The sequence below is a fragment of the Magallana gigas genome, chromosome 4 (genome assembly GCF_963853765.1).
Source record: "Magallana gigas chromosome 4, xbMagGiga1.1, whole genome shotgun sequence".
Taxonomy (NCBI): Eukaryota; Metazoa; Mollusca; class Bivalvia; order Ostreida; family Ostreidae; genus Magallana; species Magallana gigas.
In genome coordinates, this window is record NC_088856.1 from 13354326 (window position 1) to 13375249 (window position 20924).

Consider the following 20924-nt stretch of genomic DNA (forward strand, 5'->3'; position numbering starts at 1 on the left):
AAATAGCAGAATCTTAATTCTTTTACAGACCATTCAATTCAATTTATTATCCTTGAGCTTTACAACTCATCGGAATACAAATTATAATATATATAAAATTATATACAAATGTGCAATGTGCATTAAGTGAGTGGACATATTAAGACAATATAATCATGTACATATCTTAGAATATGAATGGACATAAATGTATGATAAGTAGCTTAAACTGTAGTATTACTACAATGCTGCGCTCTCGTATTTTGAAAGCGCTAGACAAATATTTTCCTAAATTATTGAGTTCCTATGTATTGTTAACACTTAAAAGTTTAGCTAGCTTAAAGACACTTGGTTTTTTGTAATAAAAACTCTTTATATATTTCTTTCGTAATTCAGCGTAAAAAGGACATATGAGTATAAAGTGGAACTCATCTTCTAAATCTTTTTTGTTACAATGATTGCAAAATCTTTCATTTCTTGGCACCTTGTTGTGTCGACCTTTTTTAATATTTAAAGAGTGTGATGAAGTTCGAAAAATACTTATAAATTTTTTTGAAGTATAATTAATAGGTCTCCTAAGATAAGTTTGAAAACAAAAATTATCCACAAGGTGTTGATATAACCTACTCTTCGGAGATGTCGAAAAAGATGACATCAAACTTTGTTTATAAATATCTAATATTCTACACTCAATTATCTTGTAGGTTTTACATTGATTTGAACAAGTTTCGTCAAACAAATATTTTAGACCCATGCCATCTTCACAACGTCAAGGTTTTGTGATTACGGAACGCCATCTTCACAACGTCAAGGTTTTGTGATTACGGAACGCCATCTTCACAACGTCAAGGTTTTGTGATTACGGAACTCCACACAAACGTTTGTGTGGAGTTCCGTAATCACAAAACCTTGACGTTGTGAAGATAGGAAACCATCCAGTTATCGTTATTGACAAGCATGCTTTCGTATGCCTCCTACAAGATAATGTTATTTGTATTTTTAATTTTTAACCAGTATTTGAAAATTCGTAGTTTTTTTCTAATATACAAAAGAAATCTACCCAGTTCATAATACACTAAATTATTTGTAGTTTTTTTGTTGACCCATGCAAGAATTCTCTTACAAAAATTGAGATGTACCTTTTCTATATCGGGTGCTTTGCAATCGGCAATCCTCGGCTGATTCCGCTACGCTCCATAGAGTGCGCGAGACATCCGAGTAATTCCGAGTGGGTGCTTTGTGGAAACCCCAAAAAGACCCATACAGAGTGACAAAACTGTTGTTCTCCAATACATGTACATATACAGGTATGTAGGGTTCTATGTTCTTATGGCTACATGTTTAAGTATAATTATATTACATATTTTGTTAAAAATCACTTGAACAATGCAAACTTGTTGTTGACGGGTCTGGCCATGAATTTATTGGACGCCATGTAGGCCTTAATTTTAGGGAGGTTCTCGAATCTCTCCACAAACTTGGCCAGGTTGGAGTAATCGTCTAGTATCCCAGGCTTCATCAGTCTGTGCTGGTCCAGTAACTCGTATATTGGGAAGTCACAGATCGTGATCTGAAGACAGAAAATCGTAAATTTGGCAGGTGAAATAAGGAGAATGTTTTTTGTTGTTTTTGTTTTTAACTAGGAAAATGTCAGATATTTCGGACTACATGCAGTAAACTTTAAGGATATGTCATGAAATTATTTAGAGAAAATAAAATTAAAAAATCGAAGTTCTTCACAGTACATGTAGTTCTATTTTCAAAACTCATTCAAATTGACTTCTATAGTATGATACTATTTTTAGAGAATCTGCTATATTTCGGGATTTTTTAACCAGAATAAAATTTCAATATAAAGACTTACACCATACTCAGCGAACCAAGGTTTGTCTCCAAGGAACGTGTCAAACTGTCTTAGTTTGTCCTTGACATTGGCAAAGTAGGCGTCCTTGATCTTTTCCTGTGTCAATAGAACAATTGCTATTACAAGTTTAATATACTGTAGTTGTATATTGATGGAAAATATTGAAAAGCAGAGAAAATTCATACATAACCAAAAAAAAAATAAAAGAACTGAAATCGCCTGCATAAGACTTTCTACATTCGATTATTTTCATTTCATTCTAAAACTTTAGACTAATTGGTCTCATATATAAAGAAATACATTCACATATTGTATATTTATCCTGGAATTTATTTCACAATTGCAAATATAATTTTTTTTAGCTTACTTAAACCAGGCTTTCAAAATAAAACAGTCGTGAAATACAAACAAATAATGGGTACTCAAACACGTGAGATTGTATATAAGACTTCTTGATTAAGGCAACATAACATAAACCTTACGTAGTCGTTGTCGTAGCACAACCGAATGACCCCATTTCTAAAATCCATGGCGTTCTCCACCATCATATCACAGTCCACTTTGTCTCGGGGAGTTTTTCCTACTATGGGACAGGATATCATAACATTTTTTTTTTTAATCCTACTTTGATATATAGAATATTTACATAAAACACAATGAAAAATAAATCAAAATTGGATTTTTAAGCTGACGAAAATTCAGAATCTGTTATAATGTATTATACATAAACTTGTCTGTAAATTGGGGGCCAGAGCAACAGATACTTACACATGCCATGTTTATCTCCAATATACCTCAGGATGGAGTTACTTTGTGTAATTTTTATATCATCATCAATGTAATAGGGAATCTTAAACAGAAAGCAATGAATTTTTAATCAATGTATAAAATATATAATAGATAATGACTCATCTTTAAAATCAATTCTTATGTAATGACAAATCATATTTCTTAAATGTCCAAGCGACTCCTACATTTGGGAAGGCTAGTCCTGGAGTGTTTTTGACAGACAGCCATTCTTCTCTGCTATAGTCGGGTGCTGTAATGTGAAAATTGCAACAAATTTTGAGTTATTAGACTTTTCATGAAAGTGCATGTTATTCCATTACTTATCTTTGCACAATGAAGCATTTCTGTATTGTTAAATGAGTCATATCAACAACGTTTTATGTTGTATATTTGTGGTTATTTTTAGACTGTATTGCAAGAAGAAGAGCTCTATATAAATATATAGAAAAAAAAAATCAATTTCAAAAGCTATATATATTAGTTTTTCTTTGCTACATGTATATATCAGTTCATAACTTAACAATTAATAACAGTTTATAGCTTAACAAATTACATCTAAAAATTAAGGTTGATCTGATGGGTTGACCATCCAGCCTCCTCAAGCGCTCGGCATCGGAATAAAAGATTCAGATTAGACTCTCCACCACTGCTTAATCCTATAATTATAACCTTTGCAGGAATATAGTGATGTCTCCATTGTGTATTAATATCCTCGACCTGATGTCCTGTAGTTATACTAAATGTATGGTGCATAGTGTTAACCCCGAATACAACAAACAACCCCGCTAAATTCTGGATCAAAACGAATATAACTTCATAAAACATGAGCAACACAAAATGGGCGTGTCTTATAGCATAACCGAAAAACTGTATTGGCTGCGCCGCGTAATAATACATGTAACATGCGCTATATAAAAAAATAGTGATTTTAAAATAAGGTTGTTTTAAAATGTACAAATTGGAAATAAAATAAATATAAGTAATAAGGAATCATTCTTTGAATATTATGAGGTAATAATTTCGGTCGGAGCGTGGCCAAATCCACAATAAAGCCCTTCGGGCTTCATTGGATTTGACCACGCCCCGACCGAAATCATCACCTCATATAATACTCAAATAATGACTCCTTATTCCTTAAATAATTACAGAACAATGACTTTGGCTGAGTTAAGTCAATATATGTACCAACCATCTCCAAGTTCATACTGTACATCATCAAAGTCCTCTCCGACATAATTCAGTAACAATCTTATTGGCTGAGCTAGCTGAAATACAAATAGTAATGATTGTGTACACTGAAATCTAAATTATTATATCGTTTTGATGTCTGACATATTTGAGATAAACTACATAGACATACCATATAAACGTATCTGATCTCTTTAACCCACGATGTTTTGTTAATTAAAAAATTCATATAAAGAGTAGTCAGGTGATCATTAAGGCCCATGGGCCTATAGCTATCACCAGAAACACTACTGATTTGGGTTCCAAGATGTATAATCATAATGAATTAGACATCTTTTAAAATAAGATTCAAGTTCCAATCAAAAAACTTATGATATTATATACCCCTCTTGTTTTCCAGTATCCCAGTGTAGGCATAATGTCTTGTAGGCCTTGTAACGGAATCTACGACAATCGTTCACCGGAAATCAAAACATTTGGTTAAACGCGATGATAGCAGATAAATATGTACGTGCGTCTGCACAACTTAATATGGTTTTACTAGGTCAAGAATGATATGGAATGAGGCCAAGGCCATGCAAGACTGATAATGCCCGAGGGCTATAAGGCCACCCGAGTATGGTGTATGCATGTACACTTGACAGAATTCTCATCAAAATAAAAGAGGATACACTATATATAGTGAAAGTTATAAAAATGTGTTAAAATAAGTTAATTTCTAGATGATAGCTTTCTGGGTTGTCAACAAAGAGGACATATTCATTTTTAATTATCAATGTTTTAATTGCCCCTCTAATTTTTTCAGTGACATAAAGCATTTGAATTATAATATATTTGTGGTTGAAATTTGAAGGACTTGTATCAAAAATGGACGATTAAAACTACTTCCAAAGATATTGTTACATCATAAATTCCCTGCACCCATTCTTCACACAAGGTGGTTTGATTTATGTCAAGGTCAAATAACTTGATTCTTTCAAATTCGTGTCCAGTTTGTAAGTTTCCTATACAAAGACATCAATCGTTCATACTTGATTTAAAGGTTGCCAAGGATTTATTAGAGTGTAATGACCATGACCTTATATTGTTTGTATGAAAATCAATGTCACCTTCCTTGAACTCTAACGAAACGAATGTCCTTAATTAAGAAATACAATGTATTATGATGACAATTAAGTTCATGCTTGCTTAAAATAAAAGAAAACATGTATAAATGTGATAGAATGAGTCCATTTATATACTATAGTGTAATTACTTTGATGGTTCAAGTATGACCCTCTCCAGGGATTTTTAAAGGTCTCCAGAAAACGTCTCATTAAAATATTGAAAAGATCTACAGTGTTGCAGTCAGTTCGAAAGGGGGAAATACTTGTGAACATTAAAATTTTAAAATTAAGAAAAATATTAACATATGTATATGAATTCTGCATTGCCAGCAATCCTTATACCAACATAAACCAACAAACGAAGCATGAAACATATTTGATTTCATAATAAAGCGAGTATTTCTGTATTTATGTCATTATCAGTATCTCAATTTTATTTAACGCATACATATATATGGAGTTGGCACTAAATATTTGACCTTTCAAAATGATACTTACTACTGACTTCAGTCATGTCGTGTAGCTGACTTTCTGTTTATCTATTTATAGCGGTTTTAACGGGGTCTATCCAGTAAACCATCATTACTGCCTTTTATGGCAATATCAATATTAATTCTCGTAAGAAATATATGCCGGTGTGGAGGCATAGCTATTCAATATCTTTTAACTTACTTAAGAAAAGTTATTAAATTTCACACTAAAATTTTCTAATTGAAAACACATTTAAATAAAAGGCAGACATCTGCTTATTACACAATGATCTTTCCCATGGTCACTGGGTGAATCTTCTTAAAGTGCAGAGTTTTAAGTAAACAGACGTTCTGGATTTGGAATAAGCTCTTAAAAACCATGCAAGAATAATTTGGTGAAAATCACGTCATGTCTATCATGCAACTAAAAAAATCTATTTAGATTAAAATAGAAATTGTTTTTTAAACCACTTCAAATTTCATTCAATTTTAAGCTCTAACCTCAAAAACTAGATCTAATATGGTGAAAAAATTGAAAGATGCTCACAAGCTTGTTAGGGAAGAGGTTGAAATCCATGAAATAGATTAATAATCTTAAATACGGTTTACAAATTTGACAGCCCTGAACAATGTCTGGCAAAACATTCCAATAAATTTGCCACCTTTTCACTAATTGTTCCTGCTTTTTTGGTTTGAAGACAAAAAAAGAGATCAAAGCATTCTGGATACTAATAACAGAATCAAAAAGTCAAGAGAAATAAATAAATTAACTAATTTATTGATTATTTATTAAATTTTACGGACATCTGCACTAAACAACACTGGCCTGGATATAAAATTTGATTGGCCTATATCATAACCTGAAAATAAAATCCTTAAACGTAACAAAGAGGAGAATATTGTGTCCAAAAAATGAAGGAAAACAACCATGCGATAAATCAAGAAAAATGGCACTAAAATAAAGTATAAAATACTAGATTGCAAAATCTATGGAAAAAACAATAATAAAACTGAGTTAAAATTTGTTACAACGATGTCCTTATCTAACAGCCCATTATTAACTTATTTTTTATACCAAAAGTTCACAATTTTTGTAAAAGGAATCTAGACAATTTGGTGGCAAGGCAAAGTGTACCGGTAGTAAAAGACCAATTTAAAAAAGTTAACCTTCAACAACCAAGTCTAAAAAATTTTCTATAAGTCAATAAGGTTCTATAAAAAGTAATTTCGGAAAGGGTTTATATATTAGAATCTACAACCTCATTTATCAAAATAGTACTCATTATTTCTAAAATACAAGCACTCAACAATGCATCATTGTTTCCAGTGAACAACTAATTGCTGAATACAGAACTACATAGCATTACGCCATATCATCTGATTAATCAGTTAATACTTTTTTTTTTAGAACATAAAATGAAAATTCTATGCATCCAAAGGTTAGTCGTTGTGAGTGAAAAATCACTTGAACCCTGCAACTTTGTTGTTGATGGGTCCGGCCATGAATTTATCAGACGCCATGTAGGCCTTGATTTTTGGGAGGTTCTCAAATCTCTCCACAAACTTGGCCAGGTGAGGGTAATCGTCTAGTATCCCAGGCTTCATCAGTTTGTGCTGGTCCAGTAACTCATACATTGGGAAGTCACAGATTGTTATCTAAAGACGGAAAGTTTGATCATGTAGTTTAGCCATAAAGAAACGATAGTAAATTGTAAAATAAGACTGGGATCAATGGAAATAATAACATTAAAGCTCTGTACCTCCTTTATCTAATATATCCTACAGATAGGATAATATCTGATAGATAAATTGTAAGATACATTTATTTATATGACTCTTGCTCAATTTTCCAGTATTTTTCAACCCCTTTAGCTGACTCCCAAAACTAGACTTACATTATCCCCAGCAAACCAAGGTTTGTCTCCAAGGAACGCGTCGAATTGTCTCAGCTTGTCCTTAACATTAGCAAAGTAATCCTCCTTGATTTTTTCCTGTGTAAACACACAAATTACATATTTACAAAAATATAAATTAATGGATGGTTTATATTCTTACAAATGATAGCAGATTTTGACTTGAAATAATGTAATGTATGATTTAGCAAAACTTGTGGGACATACACTTAATCCCTCCCGCAAACTTCATGAAATTAATAATAATTCATCTGACATTGACTTTTGATCTCATGAAAGAAATTCCATAGATACCCACACCATTTGAATATTAGAACAAGCCCTACATAATCCTTATTGTAGCACAGTCGGACCACTCCATTCCTGAAATCCATGGCGTTCTCTACCATCATGTCACAGTCCACTTTCTCCTTTGGAGTTTTGCCCACTGTTTGAAAACATGATACATGTATACTTTGATTAATGAATGCTCTATATTCCAAAGAGGACAAATTGCTCTTTTTGAAAAAAATCAATACACTTACATAATATTATTGACATATACATGTACAAGTATGGAATTTTCTGTTTCAAAATAACACCAATATAAATACATGAATTTTAGTAATCCATCAATTATAAACAAAAAGCATGCATATGTTAGTTATTGTTACATAAAAATAACGAGGTAAATTAATTATGACTTCTCGAGAATCATTTTGCTCTAACAAATAAAATGTGGAATTTAAGTACTGTAAAACACCAACATTTATTCGGACCAATTCACAATTTGAAAGATAAACTGGTTTGTAGTGACTAATTTTCATGAACAAGTTTAGATTGTCTGTTAGAAAAAAACTACCAGAGAAATGTGGGGATTGAGAAGTATTTGTTATGGTGATAATATTGTGAACATCACAAAACTTTGTTTCGCGCACAGTTAAAAGTTGGTTTACATTAGTTCAAATATTGAGCAACATTTCATTTCTTTCATTCTCTTAATCAAATTTAAATTATAAAACCTCTGTATACTCACAAACACCATGTTTATCCCCGATGTACCTCAGAATGGAGTTACTTTGTGTAATTTTAATGTCACCATCAATGAAATAAGGAAGCTAAATTAAAATTAAAATAAATGTAAGCATAAATATTAAATTCATCAACTAATTTTAGAACATACTTAAAACTGGCATTTTTTTTCAACAACTAACAATTTGACAGAAAATAGTCAGTTTTTTCTGCAAAGGATAAATTTGAATTATCATATGATATTGTTTTACACTTTACGTGTTAAATGATGATGAGTAAATTATACAAGATTTTTAATCTTGCACTACCTATTATCTTAATATTCTCATTTCTGTAACCAGATCTGATATACTTATAACTATGTCATACAGTCTACTTATCTCATAAAATCACATTTATCTATATTCAAGTTTTTCAGATCTTACATTAGGAAAGGCTAGACCTAGAGTGTTTTTGACAGACATCCAAGCATCTCTGCTAAATTCTGGTGCTGTAATATAAACAAATATATTTACATTTTCCAGTGTCTTTGCCTGTCACACAGTGATAACAGTACATTAGTCATATCGATTTTGTACTTTATATATAACCCATGACTTCTAACGAAGCCCAACTGAGGTGCCAGCGGGATTTACTTATTTATCTTTAAATATTTAATCGTACGATGGCTTAAAATTATATAAATATAAGTAATAAGGAATCATTCTTTGAATATTATGAGGTAATAATTTCGGTCGGGGTGTGATCAAATCTATCATAAAGCCCTTGGGATTTATTGGATTTGATCACGCCCCAACAAAAATTATCACCTCATAATACTCAAAGAATGATTCCTTATTCCTTAAATACATATTAAAATAAGCCAAATTAATGTAAAACGGGACTCTTAGATAAACATAATGAAAAATGAAATGGTTAAAGTTTTCAATTTTTTTTCTTTAGGTTAAATTCGTGAATATTTTTCAACATCTGCATGTGCTAAAAGTAAGTCAATTTTTTTCTTATTTCCCTATATATTCATTGTAAACAAGACTTATTCTTAAAATGTTTTCTGTTGTTATTTTTTTTAAAGTTTATATTGATAAAAAAGATTCAATTTGCACTTTTTGACAAACATTAAAATAGTTTTTTAATAACTCATTTGTAAAACTAGATATTTCAAGCACAAAACAAAGATATTGTTTAAGAGCTCTAATATTTTATATATCTTCTGCAATATGCAAGCCAAAACATCTTAATTTGAATTGTGAATAACAAATCTCAGGAACTCAGGGTTGAAAAAGAGCTAGAGAAATTCTAAATTTATCAATCGAAGTCTTTTCAAAATTGGTAAAGTGTTACATTTTAATTGACATGACCTGGCTCAGGTGAGCTAAAAATGGACTATTCTCAATAATAAGAAAACTATATATAATATACATGTACTGAAACATTCACTTTACTATATACATGTACTAACCATCGCCTTGTTCATATTGTACATCATCGAACTCTTCTCCAACATAATTCAGCAGTAGTCTTATTGGTTGGGCTAGCTGAAAAAAGAAAGGTGCTAGAAACTGAACATCAGTCAAAAGGACGAATTTATAGAGGGGCGAATAGATAACATACCGCCGACATAAAAGAGCATGTGAATCATGCAGTAAACATCTAACGAATTCTGCCTTTTTCGTGAAATTATCGAACTAACTTCTTTTTTATTTTGATATAAAGAATAATCTTCAAAGGATAAGTATTACATAATCACATGTTGATAAATATTACGTAATCAAACGGGAAATGTGCACCAGATAGCGGTCTCCAGCGCAAGCGCGCACCTGCTACATCTGTACATCATGTAGTACATGTGCTATGGAACACATTTGTAGTAAATACATCATTCACGGTTATGAAAAATTATATTCAACCTACCCCTCTAATTTTCCAGTACCCTAGAGCCGGCATGATGCTTGATATTTGAGCTAGGTAGACGCAGCAAAACTGTCAGACACTCACTTGCACTTGTTACCGTTAGTTAGCCAGGCACAAATCAGTACCACCGATCCCGACTGATAAAACTCAACGACTTTGTCTTCTCTCGAGGTATCGGGGTTTTTATGTCAATAAAGATTTAAAAGGGGGTATTGAGGTTTAATAAGCTTTGTTGAAAATACGACGTAAACTTGCAGATAAGCACGATAAATATGTCGATAAGTGAGGTGTTTCTTCTTTTTCTTTTTTTTTTTTTGGGGGGGGGGGGGGGGGTTAGGTTATATATAAGTTTGGAAGAAAGAGTATGGATAGGAAGTCAGGAAATCCCCACCCCACCACCCACTTTTCCTGGATATTTTAGACTTTATGACATGTAAAATCAATAATTTTTCTAAATTGGCTTTTTCTTCAGACTGTTTATAGGGGAGATTTTCTGCTTCGTCCTCTCCCAGGCCTGTACAGTGAATGACACATATAAAATAAAATTCCTCGCGTTTAACATTTCCACCTTGCCAAAGTAGTGATTTTCAAATCACCTTAGTTATACACTGATAGATACCAGTTACATGCAATTGCAAGAAATATTTTATTACAAAGATTACATGAATTACATGCTATTTGATTGACTAGCCACTGTATGATGTACCACTACATATATAGCATCAAATCCTACATGTAGTTTCTGCAATGCATGATATTTTTGATTCAAATTCATTATTATTCATTACATTTATTATAATCTTTCCACATCACATAAAACAGACAGAAAGACAAATGGAAAGATATTGGACAACATGACGTACATGTAATTAAAAAAAACCTCACTTGAACCTCAGTATAGATCAGGTGAGGTTAATTCCCAACATTATACATAAATATGTATTTAAAATTATTTTCAATCACAATAAATCGGCGTTTCCAAAGAGTTTTTTTAAAATAAGACATAGGAACAAATTTCATACAGAACAAAGATGTACATCAAAATACATCACCCATTTTCCCCGCAAAACAAGGACAGAAAAAAGGAAATGCACTGCTGTTTCAGAAAAAAAATCACCGCTGCATTAATTGTACATACTATTTTTTCCACTTTTGAAAACAAACGAGCTTTTAATTAGAGTTTTAAGGATATTAAGGTAAGCCAGTGTTAGAGAGAAAAAAATCACATGAACATTGCCAGATTACTGTTGACGGGTCGCGCCATGAATTTATCGGACGCCATATAGGCCTTGATTTTGGGGAGGTTCTCGAATCTCTCCACAAACTTGGCCAGGTTGGGGTAATCGTCTAGTATCCCAGGCTTCATCAGTCTGTGCTGGTCCAGTAACTCGTACATTGGGAAGTCACAGATGGTGATCTGAAGGCAGAACATCGTATTTGTTTTGTATTACGTAAATCTGGTAAGTAAAATATCGAAACTGTTAAAAAAGCTACATAGGAAAACGTCAGATATTTCAGACTAGTAAATGCTATGATCTTAAGACCGGGATTTGCATCATATGGTAAATCATAACCTTTATAAATAAGATATCTACAAATTAATTTTGAAGACCTGAATGAAATGGTGAAGCTTTCCATGCATCTAGTGCTCAGTTAAAATAAAAGCTACCAAAATACTTTTGTATCGTTAAAAATTTTGAGGATTAACTGTAAAATATACCAGTGCCTAACCTTCAGCTTATCTAATTTATCTAGCTTTAAACCGAACAAGATTAATTTTGTAATCCTTGAAGTGCTATTGCTCGATTCTACAATATCTTGGAAGCTAAAGACTAGACTTACACTATCGCCAGCGAACCAAAGTTTGTCTCTAAGGAACGCGTCAAACTGTATCAGTTTGTCCTTGACATTGGTAAAGTAGTCGTCCTTGATTTTTTCCTGTGTTAATTAACAAATTAATTACAATTACAGATATATGCATGAACATCCATGGAGTATTTTCCCACTATTAAAGGGGGGTGGGTAGTCGAAAAATTACACAATCTAATTTGAAAATTATACTTGTATAAATTATTCGCTCCTCTACAATACACTAAAAAATAAAAATATATATATACTTGTGAACCATAGCGTGTTGTAGAGGAACGAATAATTTCTATTATACATGTACGAGTCTAATTTAAATTAGATTGCAAATTACTTATTACATCTGCCTTAAAATTTTAGAAAAACTTTTGGACAGCATCTGTTAATTATAAGTGTACAGTCTATACGCATTTGAAGGAATTCATATTTCTTATAAATACTTGTAAGATGTTTAATTTTCAAAACTTAATTGGCTTATATTATCTATATGATGTTTTGAGGATACCTTCATTGTCACTAGTAACGCTAAATAATTGAAGTGGGTGTAAATAAGACATAAATTATTATGTTCGCATACTTAGACTTATATGACTTACTCAGATAAACCCATATACTAGTATCAAAGAAGTCAGTAGATATTAAACAAGAGGCCCATGGGCCACAACGCTCACTTCAACAGTAGTTCTTGCAACATTGTATTTCGAAATGTATATAAATCTAAAAAAAAAAGATTAAGAATTATTGTTAAACACTCATATTCCAAGATCTGACAATACATTAAACACGTAAAGAGATGCCTACTTTTTTGGACATCATATCGTAAGATTTAAGATACATCAACTGACCAATCTTAGAACCATTTTAACAAGAGCTTGGACTTTGGGTAGTTTTGTCAAACAGCAATGTGACGTAGGCCTGTCTATTTCATTGCTGGCCACTCAGCCATGACTCTTTGAAATCAGTAAGATTTGTCTGGCTTTTGTGCTAAAACTACGCAATCAGTGCATATTTCGCTTGAAACCGCGTCATTTTTAAATTGTTTTGACGCAAGAAATAGACAGCTACGTCCAACCGAAAGTCCAAGGTCTTGTAAAAATGGTTCAATTATCCTAGGCCTCAACATATGAAAACATTTTCCTTACACATGTGTAATTCTATGTTAAACTTTAAACCTCCTCTGAGGCCTAAGCATTTGTCCTGGTCACATGAATAAAAATCTACACTATCTGAGGATGCTTACATAGTAATCCCACAAATCGTACGTAGTATTGTAGTTCTTCTCTAAATGGGGCACAATTATTGGTCACAATTTTAAGAATGTGGAATCTTCGCTATGTAATCAAGCTTTGATGTAAATATTGGCATTTCTGGTGCAGTGGTTATTGAGAAGGAGATATTTTTAAGGCGAACACCTATTTATCACCGTTTCGTAATAAATATATCCCTTTCAAAAATGGCTTAAATCACCCGTCGTTTTAACAATCTGAAATCCCCTTTCAATGCTTTGTATCAAGTTTGGTCAAATTTCGCCCAGTTTTTCTAGAAAAAAGTCGAAAATGAGAAAAGTTTACATCGAGATGGACGGACAGACAGACGACGATGGACAGCAGAAAGTTGGTTCAGGTGAGCTAAGAAAGGAATGGTAAAGTTGATTTTGTATGTTGGAAAAATCTCATTGCCAAAACTTTTAAAATTTCTTCATTACACTATGATCAATGTGCATTGGATAATACCATAGATACACACAGTGGTGGAGTATGAAAGACCTACATAATCCTTATTGTAGCACAGTCGGACCACTCCATTCCTGAAATCCATGGCGTTCTCTACCATCATGTCACAGTCCACTTTCTCCTTTGGAGTTTTGCCCACTGTTTGAAAACGTGATACGTGTATACTTTGATAAATGAACACTTTATAGATAAATTTCAGAACCTAGAAAAAGTTTCCTATTTCTATCCTATTTTTGTAAAAAGTTTAATTAAGGTTTTAAACTTACAAATGGCATGCTTATCCCCGATGTACCTCAATATGGAGTTACTTTGTGTGATCTTCGTATCACCATCAATGTAATATGGTAGCTGAAATTATGAAACTTGAAGATACTTGAAAATGTTTTTTGCAGCATTTTAATGAATTTCAAGTTTTGCAACAGTAGACTTATGTTCCCACAATAATGTGTGTATCTTTGATTTCCCGTAGTTTATCTACAAGTTCACTACCACTTTTGGTCTTTAATGCAGAACCATTTAACCAATTGAAAGATTTGCAGAAAACAAACTCAGATAAAAACTTATAAAATGTTTGAATTTCATAGCCCTTATTCGAAGGTTTTGTATTTTGTAAGTGACATAATTTATGATAAACCGCAATGGCAAATATTTACTATTTTCTTTCTGAATTAATTTGAAATAATGTTGATGAGAGTTGTGATGTATACTTAAATTGGTAAAAATTCTGTTATAGAAAAAATCACCGAAAGAATTTGTTTCATAAATAATAAATGTACAAAGTTCTAGATTTAGGAAGGATAGATACCTCAATGGAAAAAAGAACAATTTTTAAGAATAAAGTTTCAATTCCAAGAAATCGCTGGTTCATTAGTTCACAAATACCAGTTGGGCATTTTGTTTGGAAATGTTTAGACATTTAACATTCAAATATTTAATTACTATTAACAAACGAATTTTTGTATTAAAAAATCCAGTTTCTAAGAACATGTATCATTATGAAACAACAAAAGCAAAACTATATTAACAATGAGCAGAGCAGCATACATTTAAGGAAGTCTTACGTTAGGGAAGGCCAGACCTAGAGTGTTTTTGACAGACAGCCACGCGTCTCTGCTAAAATCCGGCGCTGTGATGTTACAAGAAAAAAAACCTTCAGTTTTCAAAGTTAAAGTTATGAATCATACCGTCAGTTTAAAAATTACAGATGTCAAATACATGAATAGTCAAAAAATACCCCCCCCCCCCCAAAAAAAAAAAAAAAAAAACCAAACAAACACACAAACAAAAAAACAAAACACAATGTACAATCCGATTTTTATATATTCAACTTTATAACATCAGATTTGTGATTTGCTGTGATTTTCCAGTATATGTGTTCACTGTACTAGGTAGCTAAATATAAATGTACTAACCAACTCCTTGTTGATATTGTACATCATCAAACTCTTCTCCGACATAATTCAGCAGCAATCTGATTGGCTGGCCAAGCTGAAAAACGAAGGGTACTAGAAATCGAACTAATCTTTTTTATTCTTGAGAGAAAATGCTCAAACAAAAAAGAATCCTTCATTATATGTGCATTGTGCTGTCATGTTGTAAATTTTGAATTTACCGGGTGGCAGTAAATACAAAATTAAAAGTTGTCATGTTGTAAATTTTGTATTTACTGCCACCCGGTATATTCAAAATTTACAACACGACAGTGCATTGCCCACTTTGAAAAAATACACAACAATTTTAGAGTTCCTTAGATTTGGGACCAGGGCTTTATGAACATTATTAACACGCATTCAGTTATTTTCAACTACTGTAGAAGTAAAAACGTTTTCTTTTCTAAGATTGAATATATTTTCACTAGATGGCTATATTGGCCCTACCCTAAAAAGAAAATGAAAAACAATTTCTAAATCTATATGTGTATTATTATCTCCATATAGAATCCTGTTCGTAATGGTATGATAATACTGTACGCTTACTTGTTCCATGTATTAATGTTTATATGGTTATAATGTTAATAAAAGATAAAAACCTGAACTCTTTGTAATCCCGTTTTTATAAACGTATGGAATTAAACGCCACTTTTAAATATACAGTGTAGGCCAGCCATTGTTTGCTAATCAATAAGATTTGTTCCTGGAATAACCCATTTTTTTTTTACCTAAATAAGGGGTTTTACTTCAAATAGTAGTTGCAGATATATTTTCACAAAGTAAAAAGATGAATTAATGGACATTTTACGATACAGCGGTTCACGTCATGTAAAATAATTTTAAAACATTTTTAACTGCTGTTTATAATGTGTAAATTGGTGAGGATCTAATAACTTTCGAACGAATAATTATGTCTTTACAGAAAAATATACAACTTCTTCGTTAAAACCAAATTTTACAAAAAGTGCACTTAATGTAGATCTTTCATCCTTTAATGAAAATTATATACTTTTCTCAGATCTATGTATATAGAACCATTTGTGTGCTTGCAATAACACGTGAAGAGAAATCCAAATTAATCAAACAATATAACGGTTAAAGATATATATAGTTACCCCTCTAATGTTCCAGTAGCCAAGCGTCGACATTTTGCTTGATGAAAAAAGTGCAGCGAATCGAACTAGCATGTGCACGTACCAGCGAGTACCGCTGACCTCACCCTAAGAAAGTAGGGCCATTCTTAAACTATATATGGTATGAAGGTTAAAAATAGTTTTATGCATTTTTGAAGCATGCACACGTGCAGATAAGGGCGAGGTGATTGTTTGTAGTTTACATGTTACCTCGACAGGCACTGTAGCCGCGCATAGCATTAGGAAGTAGGTGGGTGGGTGCGAGTAGGGCCTGCATCCTCATCTACTTTATCTTGAAATATTTACATTTTCCAGTGTCTTTGCCTGTGAATACACTACGTATCGATTTTGTACTATATAACCCATAACTACACATGACGCCAAATTGAGGCACCGGCGGGGTTTGCTTATTTATATTTAAATATTTAATCGTACGATGGCACAAAATTATATAAATATTGAGAAGTATTTGTGATGATGATATTGCAAACATCACAAAACTTTTTTTTCGCACACAGTTACAAGTTGGTTTACATTAGTTCAAATATTGAGCACCATTTCATTTCTTTCATTCTCTTAATCAAATTTAAATTATAAAACCTTTGTATACTCACAAAGACCATGTTTATCCCCGATGTACCTCAGAATGGTGTTACTTTGCGTAATTTTATGACACCATCAATGTAATAAGGAAGCTAAATTAAAATTAAAATAAATGTAAGCATAAATATTAAATTCATCAATTTATTTTAGAACATACTTAAAACTGGCATTTTTTTTCAACAACTAACAAATTTGATAGAAAATAGTCAGTTTTTTTCTGCAAAGGATAAATTTGAATTATCATATGATATTGTTTTACACTTTATGTTTTAAATGATGATGAGTAAATTATACAAGATTTTTAATCTTGCACTACCTATTATCTTAATATTCTCATTTCTGTAACCACATCTGATATACTTATAACCATGTCATACAGTCTACTTTTTTCATAAAATCACATTTTAGAAGTATCTATATCCAAGTTTTTCAGAAGTCGTACATTAGGAAAGGCTAGACCTAGAGTGTTTTTGACAGACAGCCAAGCATCTCTGCTAAATTCTGGTGCTGTAATATAAACAAATATATTTACATTTTCCAGTGTCTTTGCCTGTGATAACAATACATATCGATTTTGTAGTTTATAACCCATAACTTCAAACGAAGCCCAATTGAGGCGCCAGCGAGATTTGCTTATTTATATTTAAATATATATCCATCGTACGATGGCTTAAAATTATATAATTATAAGTAATTGAATATTATGAGGTGATAATTTCGGTCGGGGCGTGATCAAATCTATCATAAAGCCTTTCGGGCTTTATTGGATTTGATCACGCCCCGACCGAAATTATCAATTCATAATACTCAAAGATTGATTCCTTATTTCTTGAACAGACACAGAGTCCATGCATGGTTACAATACGATAACATCACGGCTGTTTTATTTTTTGAAGGGTTGGTTTGTTTTAAGGGGGTTAAATTGGGTGATTAGGGTTAAGCAGATTCCAGGCGAATCAAGCGGGTCATTTTATATTGTCGGATAAAACCTTACTGTCTGTACGCCTCTTTATACGAAATACACTATAATAGAAATATTCTCTCAGAGATGACATGTCACCCCGCTAGGGTAACAGAGGATCAAACAATCGGAGCATTTTGAATTTAACAATGAATTATATCCTCCCCATCTAAGGGACAACGCAACTCTAGATTTGTGAATGGTTTTGTGCTTGCAGACGAGACATTTTTTGTCATTTGACGCAAAAAGCCAGTTTTGATTTGACGCAAACGCGTCACTTACTAGTATATTATTCTGTGTTTCCACGGCTTTCTGCTACAATACCATCATGCAATGCCCAGTCAAAAGTCAATTCAATGTCAATGATCACGAGGTCAAAACAGGCGAGGTGAAACATATGAGAAAGGACTTAAAAGTAAGTCATGATCACTTTAACCTCATTATAAACTTTGTAAAACTTTGTAAAGTAGCTTCTAATTTACCGTTGATGACGGATGAAGTAATAATACAGTTATATATTATAATTTGCAGTACACACTGTTACCTGAAATGCGCAACAATGTTAATTCCAACGAGACTCAGAGTTTTTAACATGCAACATGTATGATGTTTAACAACCCCCCCCCCCCCCCCCACACACACACACACACATTAGTCCATGGTCAAGCCACATCCCTTTTTTAAAAGAAGAAAGGAAGATATGTGCAAAAAAGTAAATATAGTTACAAAGTGAATTACACATTGCATTTTTTAACGTAACTAGGTGATATTAAGATTCATCAGGAATGCACACACTAGTTCGAATCGAACTATAGCAAACAGTTTTCCTAATTTTAACCCCCCCCCCCCCCCCCCCACAAAAAGGTATGTGTGTTGGTGCGCAGTCTTATGAACAAGTACCTGTGGTATTATGTAACTTATTGCAGTGATTAAAAGAATTAGATCATCTGTGATTGATACGCGATACATGTACATCATGCAGAATGAATTTTGGAAAGACTGTGTGGTATGCGCGGTTTTTATTTTTCACAACCTTTAACCCTCCGGCTGTCGAAGATTTACTGGCCTTTCTCTCCCGTATCATATGTTCTTTATGAACTGTAATGTGAACTAAAAATAAACTCACGTTTTTTTTCCAAATCTTCTTCTTTTTCTGACGCAAATTCCTCTTACAACCCTTAAGTAAATTTTCTTGTTTTTCAGTGAATCTGTAGACAACGTTTTAAATATTAATCACGGGAATTTATTCAGGGGCGGTGATAGTTTTAACGTTTTGAAAATTTAAAACAGTCATTGGAAATTTACGGTCGATGTAAAACTAAAAATACGCTTTCAGATTTAGTCTGGGTGATTGCTGTTACTCTGTTTTAGCTCACCTGGAGCTGAGATTTGTTGTCGTTATATCATTAGTCGCCGATCCATAGCGGGATTGGGGGGGGGGGGGGGCATAATGATAAAAACAGATACATGTAACTATACTTGAATATGCATATCTCTTATATATATTCACAATCTATTGGGCCACAATGATAAAGACAGATGCATGTAACTATACTTGAATATGCATATCTCTTATAGATTCACAATCTATTTGGGCACAATGATAAAAACAGATGCATGTAACTATACTTGAATATGCATATCTCTTATATATTCACAATCTATTTTTTTTAATGTACACGCGTTATTAAGTGCAATGCAGGGTTGCATTCTAGATTGTAGCAGCTATCTAGCTCCACGTAGCCGCTATGATCTTGACGGATACGCTAGCTTTGCAATAACAAGCATTATTTCATTCAGGCCCCACCGTCACCAACTTTCCTCAAGTCAACACTCAGACTCAACTCCAAGTTTTGATCTCAAATGAGTTGAGGACTGAGTTGAGCAATTTGAAAATTTTGGCGACGACGAGGCCTGTGCGTTCTAAACAACCTAGATATTTAACATAGCAGCTAGGTAGCAGTTAAGACATTGAATGCAGCCCATCGTCTATCTATTTTACTTTCCATGTTTACTGTGTGGTCACGTGCACATTGAATGGCACGTTTCCTGTACATCTTCAACCATAGACCTCGTCTTTAGTCGAGCAACTCATTCATATCTTTTTAGCTCCTGTATATCTGGGCGCTGAAAGCTCAGGTGAGCTTTTTTGATCGCTTTTTGACGCCGTCTGTAAACTCTTCATTTCAAAAACTGCTAGACCAATTTTAACCAAACTTGGCATAAAGCATCCTTAAGGGGATTCAAGTTTGTTAAAATGAAGGGCCACTACTTGCTTCATTGGGTAAATAATTAGGAATCATTGAAAATTCGTTTGCATTTTTTTTTTAAACTACTCATGCAAAAACCATTTGGCCAGAAAAGCTGAAACTTATGTAGAAGCATCCTTAAGTAGTTTAGATTCAAGATTATTCAAATCATGATCCCCAGATCTAAAAAGGTTTTATAGAGCGACAATAAAGGGTTGAATATTTACATTAAAACGAATAAAGAAAAAATCTGTAAAAATCAAAGGCCTGAAGGGCCACAATGGCGTCGAGTTAAAGTGAATTTGAAGAATAAAAATCTAAATAATTTTTTTTAAAAGTCAAAATAATCTCCACTATTACAAAAATGCATATATTTTTTTTATTTGTGTTATTTATGGTTCTCCTTCATTGATCAAATGTACACTTAGGTACTGTAGATAAAAAAAAATCCTGAAAACAAAGTATGATTTTGTAACTCTTAGTAATGTGTGTACGTAACATGAGACCAACTTTTCTTGTTGTTTGCTGGAGATTAATTTTATAAAAATTGAGTTGGGCGGTCAATTTAACAAAAATGAAATTAATATAGATTTTACGCAGTCAACTAAAATAATAGAAATATTAAAATTAAGTGCGATTTTTTTTTATATTTTCAAAAATCATTCTGATTTGGTTATTGACCATTCATTTAGAAATGGGTATCAATTATACTTACTTT

The 20924-nt window shown here is 32.6% G+C and overlaps 3 protein-coding genes across 4 annotated transcripts; all 3 read right to left on the reverse strand.

The window, feature by feature from the left end:
* Positions 1–1233: 1233 nt before the first annotated feature.
* Positions 1234–6040, reverse strand: LOC136274477 (glutathione S-transferase Mu 2-like). The gene is made up of 7 exons (XM_066081365.1): positions 4205–6040; positions 3822–3897; positions 2818–2882; positions 2612–2693; positions 2326–2426; positions 1844–1939; positions 1234–1549 (listed from the first exon to the last, which is right to left on the reverse strand). Exons 1-7 carry the CDS (start codon positions 4235–4237, stop codon positions 1355–1357), a joined length of 648 nt encoding a protein of 215 aa, XP_065937437.1. The 5' UTR covers positions 4238–6040; the 3' UTR covers positions 1234–1354.
* Positions 6041–6158: 118 nt separating this feature from the next.
* On the reverse strand, positions 6159–10393 carry LOC105333880 (glutathione S-transferase Y1). The gene is made up of 7 exons (XM_034451939.2): positions 10232–10393; positions 9780–9855; positions 8746–8810; positions 8325–8406; positions 7636–7736; positions 7292–7387; positions 6159–7052 (listed from the first exon to the last, which is right to left on the reverse strand). Exons 1-7 carry the CDS (start codon positions 10262–10264, stop codon positions 6858–6860), a joined length of 648 nt encoding a protein of 215 aa, XP_034307830.2. The 5' UTR covers positions 10265–10393; the 3' UTR covers positions 6159–6857.
* Positions 10394–10940: 547 nt separating this feature from the next.
* LOC105333884 (glutathione S-transferase Y1-like) lies at positions 10941–17555 on the reverse strand. Of its 2 annotated transcripts, XM_011437098.4 has the most exons (7): positions 16376–16497; positions 15243–15318; positions 14892–14956; positions 14097–14178; positions 13868–13968; positions 12074–12169; positions 10941–11648 (listed from the first exon to the last, which is right to left on the reverse strand). In XM_011437098.4, exons 1-7 carry the CDS (start codon positions 16445–16447, stop codon positions 11454–11456), a joined length of 687 nt encoding a protein of 228 aa, XP_011435400.4. In that variant the 5' UTR covers positions 16448–16497; the 3' UTR covers positions 10941–11453. The 2 variants fall into 2 exon arrangements, 1 of the variants encoding a protein (XP_011435400.4); XR_010713624.1 differs by lacking the exons at positions 10941–11648; positions 12074–12169; positions 14097–14178; ... (1 more) ...; positions 15243–15318; positions 16376–16497 and adding exons at positions 17008–17088; positions 17439–17555 and having other exon boundaries at positions 13867–13968.
* Between the last annotated feature and the right edge of the window lie 3369 nt (positions 17556–20924).